This window comes from Diprion similis, chromosome 8 (assembly GCF_021155765.1).
Source record: "Diprion similis isolate iyDipSimi1 chromosome 8, iyDipSimi1.1, whole genome shotgun sequence".
NCBI lineage: Eukaryota > Metazoa > Arthropoda > Insecta > Hymenoptera > Diprionidae > Diprion > Diprion similis.
In genome coordinates this window covers 24,176,430-24,194,215 of record NC_060112.1, presented here as the reverse complement: position 1 = coordinate 24,194,215, position 17,786 = coordinate 24,176,430, and the positions used below count along the sequence as shown (strand labels likewise).

At 33.5% G+C, this 17,786-nt stretch overlaps 1 protein-coding gene across 4 annotated transcripts in view; it reads left to right on the top strand.

Annotated features, from left to right (window-relative positions):
• Window positions 1-17,786, top strand: part of LOC124409175 (eukaryotic translation initiation factor 4 gamma 3-like) — a 60,875-nt gene that overhangs the window by 664 nt on the left and 42,425 nt on the right. The window contains exon 2 of one of the 4 annotated variants that reach the window (XM_046886603.1): window positions 8,832-8,853. The exons of 2 other annotated variants lie outside the window; for them this stretch is intronic. In XM_046886603.1, the coding sequence (XP_046742559.1) occupies window positions 8,832-8,853 (22 nt within the window). Of the gene's footprint in view, window positions 1-7,096; window positions 7,119-8,831; window positions 8,854-17,786 lie in introns of those variants that run through there. One more of the 4 variants, XM_046886606.1, reaches the window with a different exon arrangement.

Below are 17,786 nucleotides of genomic sequence, written 5' to 3'. Positions count from 1 at the left end.
AGGTTTAGGCCGGAGCGCGTTCCGTCGCTCTTCTTTTTTTCCTCCTCTTCCTTCTCCATCTTTTTCTTCTTCCCGGTTTTCGCATTCTATAATTGTGATATATTATCGTCGCTGCTTTAACATGGAATTTATTATCCGTGACGTGCGACGCTGTATTCGATTTTGCATCGAGCGTGTTTTCGAATCGTTTTTAGGTTAGGATTAAGTCAGGTTAGGTCTGCTTGGCCAGCACGGCGCCTCGCAAACCCGCTGAAATAGTTGCGCATCGGGATTCTCCGATATTCTTAATCTTTCGGGTTTTACCCGTCGTCGCTGTATGTTTGTAAAGACTGGCTAAGTAGCCGATGGATTACTCAATTAGTGTGCTTCGCAGAAACCATTATTCGATTCGTCTTCTCCCCTTCTTTTTTTCACCTGCATTTCATCCTGCTTGCTCTCCACTTCTCGCCGCATGGTGATTAGGTTTTTTTTTTTCCCCTCGATCTCAGGTTTTATTATCCTCAAACCAATCAGCAGTCTCGTTTAAAAAAAAAAAAAAAAAGAAAGAAAGATAAAAAAATTTCCCCGACTTTTGTCCTGTTTTATCTTGACGGATACCGGCAGTATCTTCAATCATACATTAATTACACACATTTTTTTTCCGCCTCGTTACGTGGCAAACCAAGTCTAGTCGTTGTATGTACATACATACGCATTCATAGTATGAAAACCTCTTAGACATTTATTTAAAACTGTATAGAAATTATCACGAGGTAGTGAAAAATCTGGCAAAGTAACTAAGTCACATGTGTGTCATTAATTTAAGTTGAACTAATTTCTTCCCGATTGACGGTACAGTTTGTTTGTATTTGTTTATCAGGGTTGCATTATTTCAGCAACCTTTAGACTAGTTTTCTTACCACGGTGTCGTCATCAAGTCGCCACATTTCCGAGCGATGTATCATCAACCCTGCATGGGTAGACAGTCTTAAGGTCAATAATGCGTTTGGTCAATATTTTTCACGTGCATCTTATCTGCTATACCTAAAAGCAGTCTATTATCACGATAATTTGTCCCTCCGATTCATCGTTATTCATCGTTGAATGTGAATGGTATAAAAAGTGAGAGAAAATTTTGGAAATATGAATTGCGCTTCGTTACATTTAGCTTTTATAAAATTTATTTCAAATTCATTCTACATCTACGCATTATGCGTGTCGGATAATCTTGTCCTTTGCTCCCGAAACGGTTTGGCCAGTATTATTCTACACATGTCGCCACGTGTACTTCCAACAGAGGCACACGCGCCGCAATCTTCCCCTATGCATGTACATTGTACATACATACATACATGCGTATATACATGCGTATATGTATACATGAACATAACGACGCGGCACGAGAAATCGTCGCCGAACTTTCGCTGCTGACCAATGAAATTTAATCTCCGTGATTTCATCGGTCGAGAAATTGCATCGTGCAAGAGGATCAACCGACGACTCGAAATGCTTCTTAATTAAGAATCGATTCCGCATGAGATCGTAAGCCAAACGGATACGGAAAAGTTGAAGAAGGTATAAAACGTAAATGAATAAATGAAAATACACAAATGAATATTATTGTTGTTACGATTGTTGTTGACGTTATTGCGATGTTTCTGTTTCTCTGTTGTTTACACAATTTTTTCATTCGATTTATTATTCTTTATTTTATTTCTATTTTGTCCGTTTAACTGAGCTAGTCGTTATGCTTGTTCTACTATACAATTACGGTCAGTTAGTTTTCCTCGTTACAACTCTCTCTTTCTCTCCTTATCTCTCCTTCTCTATTACTACGGCAATCTATTCTAACAAGATAAGTTTTAACACCGACTGTTCGTTATTGTTTTATCCAGTTGGTGGTATAATTAAAAAAGAATTGAATAATAAATTAAGCAAACGAAGAGGCGTTTCAACTCGGAACACGACGAATACATAATTATAACTTCACGTTCTTACCGACCATTTGGTTATATATGTTTGTGCGTATGTATATGTGTGTTATTGCTTCTGAAATTCTTACTGTTTCAATTCATCAGTATATATTACGATTCAATAATCCTCATATCCAAAGTACAACTATCTGACAAAATTGTTTTCAATTTATCATTAGCTCGCACAGGTATGTCGGGACATCATTGTCTTGTTATTATAATATTACAAAGTTTTAAATCGTCTTGATATTATTCTTTCTTCATATTTTATTTTCTTATTCATTTACGAAACCTAATTCTTTGTACTTTTCCTCTATCTCCATTGTTCAGTGGTCATTATTCAGGATGAAAAAAATCAACTTCAAACAATTAAAAAAACAATTGCCTAATTTTTTGGTTTTTTTTTTCACATTACTACCTCCACTCTGTGATCGTCCGATTTGTCATCAAAATTTCTTACATGGAAATAACATGGGAAAAATATTTTTCTCTCGGTATATATCTTATTTTAAAAGTAACAATTTTCCCAAAAATCTGTAACTGCGAGGCTACTTATTATGGTAACATTATTACTTTTACCATAAAATGTATGCTGGGAAAACAAGTTTTTTCCCATGCGAACAATCTTAAGAGTTGATGTAAAAATGCGAAAAAAATTAGCTAAGTGTTTTTTTAATTATTTGAAGTTGTTGTTGGGGGGAGAGGAGGGGGGGTGGGGGGTCGTCAACACCATAACCGAGAAAATTGGAACAGAATTTCGATAGCTGTAAACAGGAAATATAATTATCGTAAGTTTTATTAAAGATATAATAAACTCATTCATATTCCACTTCGAATCTCGGTTCTTATTATGCAAGCGTTCGTCTCTGACTCGACGATAATTATAATAATGATAATAATAATAATGTTTTTGTTTTTCACATCCCAGGTTTTGATCAAAGAACGTCGGTATATAATTTTGTTGATCGAGGATTTTTCGAATGTTGCGCATTGTTTTTATGCCTATGCATAAGAACTTTTTCGGGAAGTATCGGGAGTGAAATTCAATCCGTTAACGCTAGGTGGCGCATATTGTCACATTTTCATGCTTATCGGTGAATTTTCCTTTTTGTTTTTTATACAGAACTTACTTGAAGCTCTTCTTCACAAAACTTGGCTGTTTGTTTTGCCTTATAGGTATACGTCAGATAAATAAATCTTCGATAGATGAACGTTGGTTGGTTGTTTTTTTTTCTTCTTGTTCTTCTTCTGTTTTTTTATCAATTTTATTCGTGGAATCGGAAGAAAAAAGGTTGAAAAAAAATTTGTCATCTTGAACAATTTAGATATGGAAAATGTTCCGAAACTCTATATCGGATAGATCGATGGATCGATCGATAAAAACGTTTGTTACGTTGTTTTTATTTTTTTTTGTAAATGGTAAGATCATATGGAAAAAAGCGAAAAGACAGAGAACAGTGTAAGGTATTTTTTTACCTTTGTTGTTTTGTTTATGAATAATAAACAGAGTTGTTACATTAATTAATATATTCATAAAACGGTTTAAAATTTCGATCAAACGACCAAGATATATTAAATAATACAAACGAATGAATCGGCGATGAAGAGAAGAAACTGTTTACTTACAAAAATAATCACCGAATATTCTTATCGCTCGTATTTTATCTCGTATCATTTTAACCGGCGTGTATAATAAGACTAAACTTTCATTCGAAATAGATTCGTGTTTAAGGGGGTGTACTGATCGATTTCGTCGTTTTCACGTAAATATCTCCAGATATCGATAAGTCCACGTGTTTCAAATGCAAAAAAAGGGCTTAACAGCCTCATTCTATACGTCACAATTCTTACCAACAAGACTATAATAAATTTTTATTTAATCGTACAGTAAAAAATAATAAAAATGGCACGAAAACTACGAAATTTCAATAGTAGATTCATATTTACTTGCCATTTATTATTTATTTCTGCATAAAATAAAAATGAATTAGAATCTTTTTCTTCAAAATTATGTATAGAATGGGGCTGTTAAACCCTTTTTCAGTTTAAAATACGTGCAGGACTTTCTTTCCTCTCTCTCTCTCTCTCTCTCCCTACCTTCCTTCCTCTTTCGATTCTTCTTCCTTCTTCGCTACGGCATGAAACATGGTTGCGCGATAGAAGGGATAGTCGGTGAGAGTTCGCGGAGATAATAGCACAGCACAGCACAGCACAGCACATCACAGCACGGCACGGCACAAGCCCCGAACATTTCCGAACAAGGCCGAATACGTGCTCGGCTGGTGATTGCACGTAGTCCGTGTACATGTGGCAATCAAGCCACACGCTACAAACAACAGACCTCTTGTCCCTTTCCTGAAAATCCCTTGAGATCTTTTTTTCTTTTTTTTTTTTTAATTTGCTCTCTTCTTTTTCTTTATTTTTGTCTTTTTCTTTTTTTTTCTTTCTTTCTTTTTTTTTCATTTTCATTTTCCCCTCATCTTTAACGTTGCATTTATCCTGCTTTCTTACACGTTGTTATTCTGAAATACAACGGGGTGGGGGGAAAAAAAAAAAAAAAAAAAAAAAACAAGTAAAAACCGTGCAACGGGATAGAACGGAGGAAAGAAATTTGGAATCTCGGGGGAAAACAAAAAAACAAAAAAAAAACCCGTGTAATAATATCTATATCTTTATCTTATCTATAGAAGACTTTTAAAAAAGAAAAACAAGAAGACCGTTGACAATTCCCCTCACCCCCTACCCCCTGTTTTTTTTCTTAATGCTCATTGGGGGGTTTCGTTTTTCTAAATCTAATTATTAACCCCTTTTCCCTCGTCCGTCGGGTGTTAAATACTTATAATTCTGTGAAAAATAATAAAGTCCACCTTGTAATACAAAAAAAAAAAAAAAAAAATCGTAACACAGTGAAATGGTTTACGCAAGTAAAAGTATATAACTCAGTTGATTCAACTTCCCACCTTCTTCGGGTTCGCTTTAAAATTCTGTTGCTTTTTTTTTTTCAAGCAGAAGCACACAATACGGGGATACGTTAATTGGTGTATGTATGTGTGCCTGTGTGTGTGTGTGTGTGTGTTTGTATATATACATATATACATACACCTATGTGAATATAAACGACGTGTTAAAAATATGTATGTAGAAAAAGAGCGCGCGCACGCGTGCGTGTGTGTGTTTATATTATATTGTAATGAAAATTTATTTTTATGTTATAAATAAAATTTAATATATCTTTTTTTTTTTTATATATATAAATTTTACGTGAATTTATGAATTAGTAAACGTATGACGACAGTGTCTGTGTCTGTGTCCGCGTGTGTGTGTGCGGCTGTAGAGTAAAACCGAGTTGCGGTTACAAAATTTGCTGCGTTTTGAAAATTTTTTTCATTTATTTTTCAAACGTTTTTTTTTCTCATTACTATTATTATTTTTGTTACTATTGTTATTATTATTATTCTTATTATTATGTATCGTTAGTCTTCGCTCGTCGACTCGACATATGTTAGTAACATAGAGGTAGTGACATATGTTGTTACAAACTGGGTGCCGCTTCATAGAATCTCTGTTTGTTTACGAAGAATAGTATCGCAAAATTTGTATTTTTACAGTATGAAACATATTGTAAAAGTTTAGTAACCTGAAGTTAGGGAATGAGTGAGTAACAGAGTATAATACCTACCTAAACTGCATCTCTATACATATGCATACATACATTCGTTCGTTCGTTCCTCCATTCATTCATTCATTCATTCATTCATTCATTCATTCATATAATACCTAATATTGTCTGAGATACATAAAGTTTACAGAAGAAAAATAAACAAATAAAGGAAAAAGTAGTGAAAATATTTATCTACAATGTTGTTGTTATTATCATTGTTGTTGTTGTTATTATACACGTAACGTAAAATGATCTTCGCTGCGTTTCAATCTGAGCGCGTAATAAATAAATAAATGATAATAATAATAATGATGATGATGATGATGATGATGGTAACGATAATAATAATATATACGTGAGATGTCTTGATTATATATGAAGGGTTCTAATACTTCAAGTAGTTATTTATTTCAACTACGCAACATGAATGCAACAGTATCCACTATTAGCCCAACGACAACACGAGTTAGTATCAACCCATGTGAAATACATTTACTGATAAAGAAAGTTCTTTTTTTTTTCTTCTTTGCCTTCTACTTCATAATATTTGTAATTTCAAATATACATATCAATAATAACAATAACAACACCAATAATAATAATAATAATAGTAATAGTAATAATAATTTTAGACAGAAAATCATTCTGTTCGGTCTCTCTTGCTGCTTTTTCTTCTTTATTATTATTCTTATACCTGAATCCGATTTGGTTTATATTGTTTTAATACATTCGTATTACAACATGTATACAATTCCTTTGATTCTACAATCTTCGTATTTGTGGAATTTTAACGTTTCTTACAATCGTTTCAAAATTATTAATCTCATTCAACTATCACGCGCTTACGTTTTCCTTTTTCTTTTTTCTTTTTTTCATCCTCTTGTTTCTTTCTCTTTTTCGTTCTTCCTCAACGCCGAAGAGATAATTCAAAAGAAAGAGAAAAAGGGTTCATCGAAATTAATTCCTCTTCCCCGATATATATATATATCGTATATATAAACACGTTATATATATATATAAACACACACATACATAGATTTAACTTTGCGCCTAACTCGCCAGCAGCGTCGTGAGTTACTAATAGTAAAATTGACGTCGTCGTGATGACGTGACGTGACGTGCTCTGGCCTCTTGATATATATACATAAATAACTTGAAACTACGTGTACAACGTCTCGACCTGTACTCATACGTCATGGAAAATAAACGAATATAGTGGGGATAAATTTTTGTATATAAATAGACTAAAGTGAAGAAAAAGAAACAGAAGGAACTAAAAAGACAACCAACAAACGAATGTGATGATAATTAATAACAATAACAACAACAACAACAATAAGAATAATAATAATAATAACAATGTGCTTCGACGCAAGGATGATACTTTTTGAACAATAATTTATCGAACAAGTAATAATACCGTGCACATTTGCATTCTATAACGAGGAGGAGAAGACTGAGGAGGATTGTGAAAATTTACAAGAAACATATAACCAATATGATTGGTGAGTTTTATTATTACTTTTATTTGTAATGTTCTACTTTCATCACGTTTTCATCACGAAATAAATTCACATCTCATGCGATAACGTTCGCCTAATAAGTCCCCTTGAATTTTACTAACGTATATTAATTTATTTTATTATATTTTGTTTTTCTTCTTTTTTGTTGTAAAATTTCACAGTTTACAATGATACGTTGAAATAAAAATCAAATAAACATATATTATATATGTTGTAAAATTTTTATTACTAATCTTATTTCGAGTAGTTTGGGAAATTGACGGAAAAAAAAAGAAAAGAAAAGAAAATTTAAGAATTTAAAAAACAATTTAAAAAAGCCTGGAAACTCCTGGAATACACGGAGATTTTTCAAATTAAAGATTGGTAGATACCCTGTGCGTTCATATACGTGTGTTACATGTTGGACCTTTGACTCACATATTATTTTACAGAGTTAACTTTTAAGTTAACTAACAAGATAGTATTCTGTGGTTTTAAGGGTCAATGATTACAAATCTATATGTATTTATAAAACAAAGTCGGGTTAGTTATACCACTTGAATAACTCAAGAATGGCTGAACCGATTTTTATGAGTAACTAACACGACTTTGTTTTATATATACATATAAAGATAAACTATTGAACTTAATAAAAAAAAAAAAAATTTTTTATTCATTTTATTACGTTAACACGATATTCGTTGATTGTTTGACGGTTACAATGATCGCCGGGCTAGCTAGTCTGAAATAAACAAGCATAAGTAGTTATACGTGAAGAAAAATTTAAAAAAAAGTGCAAAGAAATATGTTGAAAATTTTTCTAAATATATACTAAATATCGATACAATAATAAAATAAGTAGTACATAATAAGAATACTTCTAACCCCCCCCCCCCCCCCCCCCCCCATGAAGTCAAACGGTTAAATTAATAAAAGGGTCTTTTGAATTTTCCTCTTCGAATAAAATCAACGAAACTCCATTAATCTGCTGCTGGGTTGACAGAAGAATCACTCACTCATTGAATGGAATAAATGAATGACTCACTGACCGACCAACCGACTGCTTATTATCTTACCGAAGACAGGGGGTCGATGTTCTTCACATCGATATCATAATATATATATATATAATCAACCTCCGCTGTTCTATCTCTGCACACAGATTCCACAGAATGTTTCGTCGTCGGGGTTTTTTTTTTTTTTTCTTTATTTATTTATTTATTTATTTATTTTCTTCTAAATACTTTTCAATGTTTGGTGCTTCTTCTTCTTCTTCTTCATTATCTTCATCATCTTCTTTCTCCGTTAAATAAGGAATCAAGTTTCGTTTATTTGGGCGATGAATGTCCTTTTTTTTTTTCTATTTCTTTTTTACTGCTGCTTTTTACCGAATCATCGCATTGTCGTACGTTGTTAATCGTTGATAGGTGTGCAGATATCTTCTGTATATATCTTCACGTAGCGTATCTCTTCTGTGGTTATCAGGAATTTTACGTATTATAATCATAGGTATAGTATAGAAATTTTCTGCAAGTCAAAACATTATCTGCAACGTCATTTCGCATGTTCTATATGTACTACGCTTGTTGTTGTTGCGGTAGTTCGTTGAAAATTTTTACTGTCAAATATTATTATTATTATTGTTATTATTGTTATTATTATTATCGCGTCTCTTACACTATTCAAACCACGTTATAATTGTGCAAAAACAAAACGACAACAACAACAACAACAACAACCACGAACAATGACTGTAACGAATTTCGGTTTTCTTTGAACTGTCCTTTTTTTTTTTTTTGCGCGAGGAGGGGGGGGGGCGACAGAAAATGATGCTTTACCTAATTAGTTATTTTATATTTATATATATATTATAGTATATCTCCTTTGGTCTTTTCGTTCTGCGGAAACGTTTCCGGTTGTCGATATAATTATCTTGTTAATTATATGTTAGTTGATTTATAATTTACTTTTCTTTCTTATTTTCATTCGTACGGTTCTCGGACAGATGGATCTGTATACCGATTATTATTATCATTATTATTCCTATTATTGTTATTCGTAAAAAATATTCCTCGCCGAAAAAATTGGTAATATTTTTCTTGATTCTGTGTACATGTATCGATTTTTTTATATACACATATATATGCATCATAGGAGAGAGACAAATCGAAATCTGCAGGGTATAATACAAACCGAGTTTGATTTATTTATTTGGTATTTATTTTTCTCTCTTTTTTTTTTTTTTTTTTTTTTGCTCGTACATATTTTATAACCCAAGTGAAATTATTTTCTCACTATTATTTCACAATTTTCTTTTGCAATGGATGAATTGATGCAGTTAAATTGTGATTGAATAACTAAAGGATCGCTTAGCGTTAAAATTATTTTAAAAAACAAAACAAAATAAGAAAAATTAAAAAATAAAGCTACATTTTAGTTGTAAAAACTGCGAAGGATGCGACAGAAGCTGCGACGAAAAAAAAGAAAAAAGAATAAAAAGGCGTTCGTAAATTCTGTTTCAAATTTAAATTTCAAAAAGTCTACGAATCCGGTTTTTGCTCAAAGCTCCACGAGAGAAAAGCAAGCAAACAGCGTTGGAAACGTCAGTTTCACGTGTTTCGTGTCTCGGACATTGACCATATGTATATATATACCTACATATACTGTACATATATTTACACTATATACCGGGTGTTCGCATTAGTATGAAATATCGTTTTTCGACGTAATGTAAGATTTATTGTTGTAACTGCGTTAAATTATTATTTTTGTTCGATTTTTTTTTTTTTTTTTTTTTTTTTTCATTTTCTTTCCATCATGGATTTAGTCTTCTATAACATGATCTGCAACGAAGAGATACTGCTAAAGCTATACAGTATCTCTAAGTAGAAAGGTTAATTCGAGTCTTTTATTCATCAAACACCAGCTTGCTTGTATAATAAGATTTGTGTGCGCGTTGAGTGTAAATTTTTATAAAATTGATAAAATTTTTCCTCTTCTTATTCTTATTCCACATCCATTAACACCTTTACGCACTCACTCACGTTACATGTTTAACGAATAATAATCCATCCACCAAGTTCCTTGGAGAACCGCATGACGTCACGCGGGTCAGATTAAACGCAGACTAGACGCCTACGCATAAATTTGCCTTGATATGAGTAGACGAGTTTTAGGCGGCTGCCTCCAGGGGCGTAATTTGCTTATTTTTAACCCCCATTTGATCGATAATAGCTAGTCATGCACGTCTATGGTTATAGGTATGTATGTAGTATTATTACGAACACGTGACTTGCGGTGTTGCTACCTTATATGTATACGTTGTCTCTTCTTTCATCTTCACCTTCATCTTCATCTTCATCTTCTCCTCTTCTTCCTCTTTTTTTTTTTTATGCCGAGAAATAATTTACGCACCCCCTTGCGTATGTACGTTAGGTACGTATATGTATACAAGAAAATAGGGAATCACGTGATTGGTTCGTTGGCAATCGAGTGCGGAGGCTCGATGTTGTTTATACATGATGATGTATGTATCATGTATACACGTACAAACTATATGTATGTATACATAATATTGGGTAGCTACAAAGAATCAATCATTAACTTGTACGATTTCATTTCTCTGTGTTTAGTTTTGTTGTTTCCCTGTTAACGGTATGTAGCAGTCCTACCTTTACCGACCGAGCAAACTCATTTTTTTTTCCTTCTATAATTAATTACCACAACTCTCGCATTTCAGGGACCAAAAAGCGCATAGCTGAGGTACCTTCCGCCATTCGGGGAAAAATAAGGAGCAAAATGAACCGTCGTGAGACTGCTTTCATGCAATTAGAACTAGTAATTACAATAATTTCGTAAATAAAAGATGCTCTCGCGATCAGCTGGGTGCACGGTCGGTACTGCCGAGCGTTCTTTGGTTGGAATATTCCTTGGTTAGAATGCGGGAGTTGTGGTAATAGTAACACGTGTCAAGAAATGACAATTTTTTTTTTACGAGTTTCAGGATATGAATAACCTTCCTCGATTCTGCTACGAAAGAGCTATACGTCGTCCAAATTTCAATCCTTTCAGTTTCTTTGTTTAATAATTATAGAAAGAAAAAGAATGGGTTTGCTCGGTCGGTAAGGGTAGGACTGCTACATGCCGTTAAGTCTTTGAGTCACGCGCACATTATTGTTCCGAGTCTTGTTTTAAAACAAGATTAGTTTTCTGTGGTTTTTGAGAACGCTGATTACGAATCTGAGGTTAGATTTCAAAAATTCAAGATGGCGGATGCAAATTTCAAATTTTATTTTACGAATATCGAATAAATAATTATATAAACTTTTTTTGCTTTTTATCAACGAACAATTTATGAGAAAAATTTGAAAACAATCGATTCGGGCTTTCGATTCGATGATTGGGTTCTCGTGTTCTTGGGATCAGTAAAGTCAAAGACCGTGGTCCAGAAAGTTTGAAACTCGGTGAAATATTTTTTTTTTTATCTTACTGTTGTTGTTGTTGTTATTAATATTTTGAATTTTTTTTATTCACACTCTACACCATACTTGATGGTGAAAAAAAATCGCCGGTGGTGAGGGTCGGACGTAGGTCGGTTTGGGGTGGAATGACTTGTATATGTACGTATGTCATCGGCAAGGGAGACATTATTATAATGGCTGATCGTGAGTCCGTTCTATACTTGTGCCATGGCAGGTGAAAGGTGTCAGGCTGGATCTCTCTAATACCTATACCTGTACAAAACAAATCCAACGAACGAAATACAGAAAATGTACATTCCAAGCAAGGCCGCTTCTTCGCGGAAGGAGGCCAATTGCACATCCGGGGAGAAACTAACAGTATTACATATACTTGGTATACATACACACATTCACACTCACACGCGCGCGCACACACACACACACACACACACACAATTGTACGTAGTTTGCATTCTATCCGATTTTGCGGTGCGTTATTTATATACAGGCATATTTTATTTGTACAATAGATATTTTGTGTGTGTGTGTGTGTGTGTGTTCGTGTTGCGGTATAATATTGCAATGAATTCACACTAGACGCATGATGTAATTCGTTATTTTCGAAATATCTGTTTACCAAAATCTGATCGAAAAAAAAATAAATAAAAAAATAAAAAATTGGATTAAATCTCGTAGAATGCAGGGGATAGATACGATAAAAAAAAAAAAAAAGAGAGAAAGAAAAAACAATTGTGAACCTTGTCGAAAATTTCTAGTTTCTATCATACAGCAAAAAAGATGTTTAATTTTTAATCATTATTTTAGATATGTATAATTTATTATACGTGATGTCTAATCGACGTAACAATATACGTATACATATATATATATATATATATATATTCGTTACTTCCTGATTCCTATGACGTGAATCTTTTTTCAATACGCATAATGCGCGTTCTATTTTAAACTGTGTCCTTCCGGTCGGCATATTTATAGGAAAACGTTTAGTCCTCAGTGTTCAACGTTCGGTGGCGTTGTGTAGCTGTACTTATAGAGTTTTGGGGGGGGGGGGGGGGGGGGGGCTTCGAGCTAAAGTGTAAGAAAAATTTATACTTCAATTTCAAGAAGTATTTTAAATTGAAGATTCAAACATCCATCGTATTTTTATTATTATTATCGTTACGTTATATTATATTTATCATAACAATCTCGTTCTTTCGTTCGTTTTTTAATCCTACATTGTAAATCTACTTATGTATGAGGTATAATAATGAGAAAATTTCTATTCGGCTTTCTTTTATGTTTCTTTGTTTTTCTAAATTTATTTATTTATATATATATATATATATATATTTTTTTCTTTTGCAATCATTTACCCGGTGAACGAATAATTTATAAACTTGCCGAGTTTGTCCTTATTTTCATAATGTTGAATTTGTCTATTTCTGACGAAGTAGGCGAACAGAGTTTGCTTTCGCCTAGAAAGTTGCAATTTAAACGTTTATCCGGTATATTAATACATAGAACACATAATCGTAGACGCGAATCATAAATCATATAGTACCTATAATAATTCCGGAGTGAATGAACGATAAGGAAATGAGGAAATAATTCGTAAAATTTTATTCGTTCGTTTCTAATTTATAGAAATTCAATTTTCGGCTCAGAACAGAAGAGCACACCTTATATTATTATAATATATGCCCACCTAGAACTCATCATCGATTTATCAGAGAATAGAGGAGCAGACCTTTTAGGATACCTGGTCTAGTTTATAACAAGCATCGCACCGCGAAAACGAGACTGTAACGCATTGTTGGTAGAGTTAACAAAACATATCCAACGGGTGATAGATTTAAGGATGAATGAACTGTAACAATAACATCCATGCTTTGTAATTTAACAGAATTTATTCGAATGACGTACAATAAGGTGAAATAACAATAACTCGAAGTTTTGATGCTGGGTTTTTATAAGCTAACTATAAATATTTCAAATTTTTAAATGTCATGAATTTTTTATTCCGCATTACCGCAGATATAAAGTCTACCACTGTTTATGTAAGTTTCATTGGAAATTCTTTTGTCCGCGGGTATAACAAGCCCAGAAATATTTCGAATCGAATCAAAAACATCGATGTTTAATCATTTTCTAATGATTCTGATTACATAATCTTTTCTAAAATCGTTACAGATATCTTTCGCAGATTGTGTTGTTCGAATTTATTCAAAATCCCTTTGTATCTCGTTTTAGTATTATATTGAAGTTAGTAACCTTATCGTATAACCGATTGACACTAAGGAAAAAGTGTTACTTTGCCATTTTCGGATCGTTTGAAGACACAACACACTCGTATTTCGAAATTTTTATTCATTCACAATCTTTGTGAAATTAAGAAAATAGTGATTTTTTTCTCCGAATATCTCGTCACGATAAAGTTGCTGACCTTCTGTTTCATTCCTGTTCACCTTCATTATTGGAGAGATGTGTGTGTATGTTTTTTTTCATTTATTATTATTAAACTAGTTGTTTTTTCTCTCTCTCTCTCTCTCTCTCTCTCTCCCTGTTTGCATAACTTCGTCCGTCAAGACGAACCTTTCGGCCGATTCATTCTTAACCAGTTTTATTACACCTTATACGGTGATGGCTTAATTTTTAAAACGTGATAATTGGCAGACGGTTGATTATTTTCTTTGAAACACCCGTTAGCGAACAACGGTCCTTTTGAACGCTACCGCGAATGTCGAAGCCAGGGTATTATGGCTACAGGCAGCGGAATCTGGGGCTGTTCTACTTGCGCGGCCTTGTCGGCAATGCGGCTCGCGTCTTGCGTCTTGCGTTTTGCGTCTACGATACAAGACGACGACGGCGACGACTTACCACCACCATCATCACCACCACCACCTCCTCCTCCTCCTCCTTCTCCATATCAGTTTCTTTTTCATACCTACACCGTTATTTTAACGATTTTTCTCCTGATTGAATGATTTGTCAGTTTGTAATCCCGTTTTGTCTAGTAGACAGGAAACTGCATGTCTCATGTACCCTATAACGACACAAATGTAGAACAGAATGTAGCGATCACTGTACGTTCTGTACTCCAGGCTGATAATGAAGGAATCTTCAATACCTCTTACCTGTTTTACCGATCGATTCAGCAAATTCTGTTTTACCGATCAGTTCGGCAGACTCTGTTATATGATGACAATTTTTTTTTTTTCTCCTCCTCTTCGTCGATGGTAAAATCGCACGAAAATTTTTTTGGAAATTATTGAGGTTTGTGTGTTGATTTACTGTAAGGAAAGTATGAATAATCGGTGAAGAATTATGTATGTACGTAGGATTACGTACGTGTCATAACCTTAAAAAGTAGTGAAAATTAGCTGCAAATATATTTTTCAATTATTCGACGTTTGGTTTTTTTATCTCTTCTTGACGGACGCACAAATTCCATCGATCGAATCACGTATCGTTAGCGGAAATTCGAAATTTTTTTAATCTGGTAAAGGTAAAATGTGTAAAATTCGATTTGCAAGATTTGTAGGTAAAACAGGAAGCTCCGGCAATCCATTTTTTTCTTTCGTAAACGAATTGTCCTCCATCTTGTCTGCTAACATTTCATATACCTATGCAAACAATGCTATAACAACTATCTACATCCATCCATCCATGACGTGTGCCATAAAGTAAAGAACGTTTAAACATTATGTCACTCAATGATTTTATATCGTCCAGAATGATAAAGTATCGTATAATTGGTTTGAAAAAAAAAAAAAAAACGTCTCGTCATCATTTCGCAGGTAGAAAACTTTTTTCTTTCTTCCTTCTTTTCTAATTTCAAACTCTTTACAAACATAGTTTACGAAAAATTTCATTTTCACATTGAAACCCTGTTGTGTGTAAATGAATAATTATGATTATTATTATTCTTTTGCATTCTCACATTGTGTATGGGATGGATATTTATTAATCGTGATAACAAAGCTGGAGAGCTCGTTGTTACGTCATCTTTTACGCCTATCGTAGCCACCTTTTTTTTATATATACTCCTGATAGTCAAAGAAGGTTTCATCTACCTAGTTATCATATCTATAATATATACGATATTCGATATAATCGATCATACGGACAACACTGAGGATGCTGTGTAAAGTGATTCTCAATATGTATGAAAACATTTTTAACACGTGCAGTGGTCAGAGAACTCGGTTAGTCGGTTGGTCGGTTGGTGGTTTTCCCAGCTGTGGACATTCTATCGGGTGAACCAGGTCTCTCTGTTCTCCACTCTTAGTTCCTGGTAGAAAGTCTACTCTTACTGCACGCCTCAGCAGACATAAATATTTTTATTCAAATTTCCCTGCATTTTATATTATCTCACAGTTGAGTTAGTTACCTATAATAAGTATGATATTATAATTATTACGGTTGCAACGTCGAGACGTTACTACCGGGTAATAAAAACGTTGCTATTTCAAGATTTACACTACAACCACGTAACTCTTATGTATCCGCTAATTACTATTAGTTACTACAACGTTCTTGTCATCCACATTAAACTTGTTCGGTAAAAGAAGGTATTATCCATTGTATAATGGTTAGAGTTTGACAAATTTGTTTTCTATATTTTTTAAAATACCAAAAAGAAACTTGTCGACATTCGATATTCATTCGTCGCCGTTTGTCTTCGAATTGATTATATATACGTACATGTGTACGGTATATCGGTCTCAAGTTTTCGTCCGTTAGAGTCTTTTTCCCCGCAGTTCTTTAGCGTTTATACAATATTATTATTGGCTTAGAAACATTTGTAATATAATATACGCGATGCAAATGTAAAAGAATCGACTGGCTAAATACGTTACTGTAGTAAGATAGACGTTTTTACACCTGCGCGTTGAAAAAAAAAAAAAAAAAAAAAAACAACAACAACGCAAAAAAGGAAAAAAGAAACAATAAAAAGCTTAGAAGTATTAGACTTATAATTAGCGGCTTTGCTCGATGAAGCGTAAACGTTGGACCATCGCGCATGCGAAAAGAAGATAGGTAAAAAGAGAAAATCGCTGTGTTTATGTGATACGTTTTTTGTCCCTTAATACAAAATTTTGCCCCCCCCCTGCCACCTCGTTCTGTTAATAAAACAAAGTATGTAGAGTCTTTGAAACTAAAATATGTAATATTTTTCTTCGGGATTGTATGAATTTTGCGAGATTTCATTTGATTTGGGTTGAATGACTTTTGCATTGCGAAAAGTTCGACGAGCCTGAGAAATTAGAGGGGATTCTGGGAGTTTGGCTAACTGTGCGTATAAAAAAAAAAAAAAGAAAAAACTTATACGGAACAAGTATAATGAACTATTTTGAACAATATTTATACCATCATATTATTATGCGGATTGATTTTTAAGCCAGATATAAAATAATCCACCTGCTAGCTGCATGCGACATCTTTATATATACTGGATATATGAAATAAGCATCCGGACGACTACGACAACGACGACGATGATGATGATGATGATGATGATGATGATGAGAAATGGAAAAACGTATACGAATACAGTTAGGAATGCCACCTTGCTGTAATACATTCGTCTCCTCCTCTGCAATGTCGTTACCTCCTCCTACCTTTATGTCGGCAATTTTATTAGCATATATCGTACAATTTAAATGCGCAAAACTGTCCGCCAACGACGACGTCCCAGTGAACTTTTAACTTTGCAGCAATACCTAATATCACGAACCGCTGTAATACCTGCTCTTGAGTTGCCATATAGAACGTATGTATACCTAATGCGATTTGTTGTTGTCGGATTTCAACGAGTTCGTTGTACCTACTACTTACTATAATATGTATATATATACCTAATCCGTGCCTATAATTTGTATTATTTTCATTCTTCCATCATCCGTGAGACGGCACGTCTTTGAGGGAGTTTTCCATTCGATACACGCATGTGAAGTTAGTGTAACGTTTACTGTAAACTATCCATGTTTGAGAAAAATCGTTACTTCACAACTTTACGAATCTTTGAAATTTAATAAACCGTGACAAAATAACATATATAAGTATTCATATTTTGTAAAGCTAACTTCTCGAAAGTCATTATAAAATTATATGCAGTAATAGTTTATAGTTATTCCTAATAGTTTTTCTCCTCCTTCTGATGTATCGTTAGGTTAACGTTACTAACTTCATCCTCGTGTAAAAA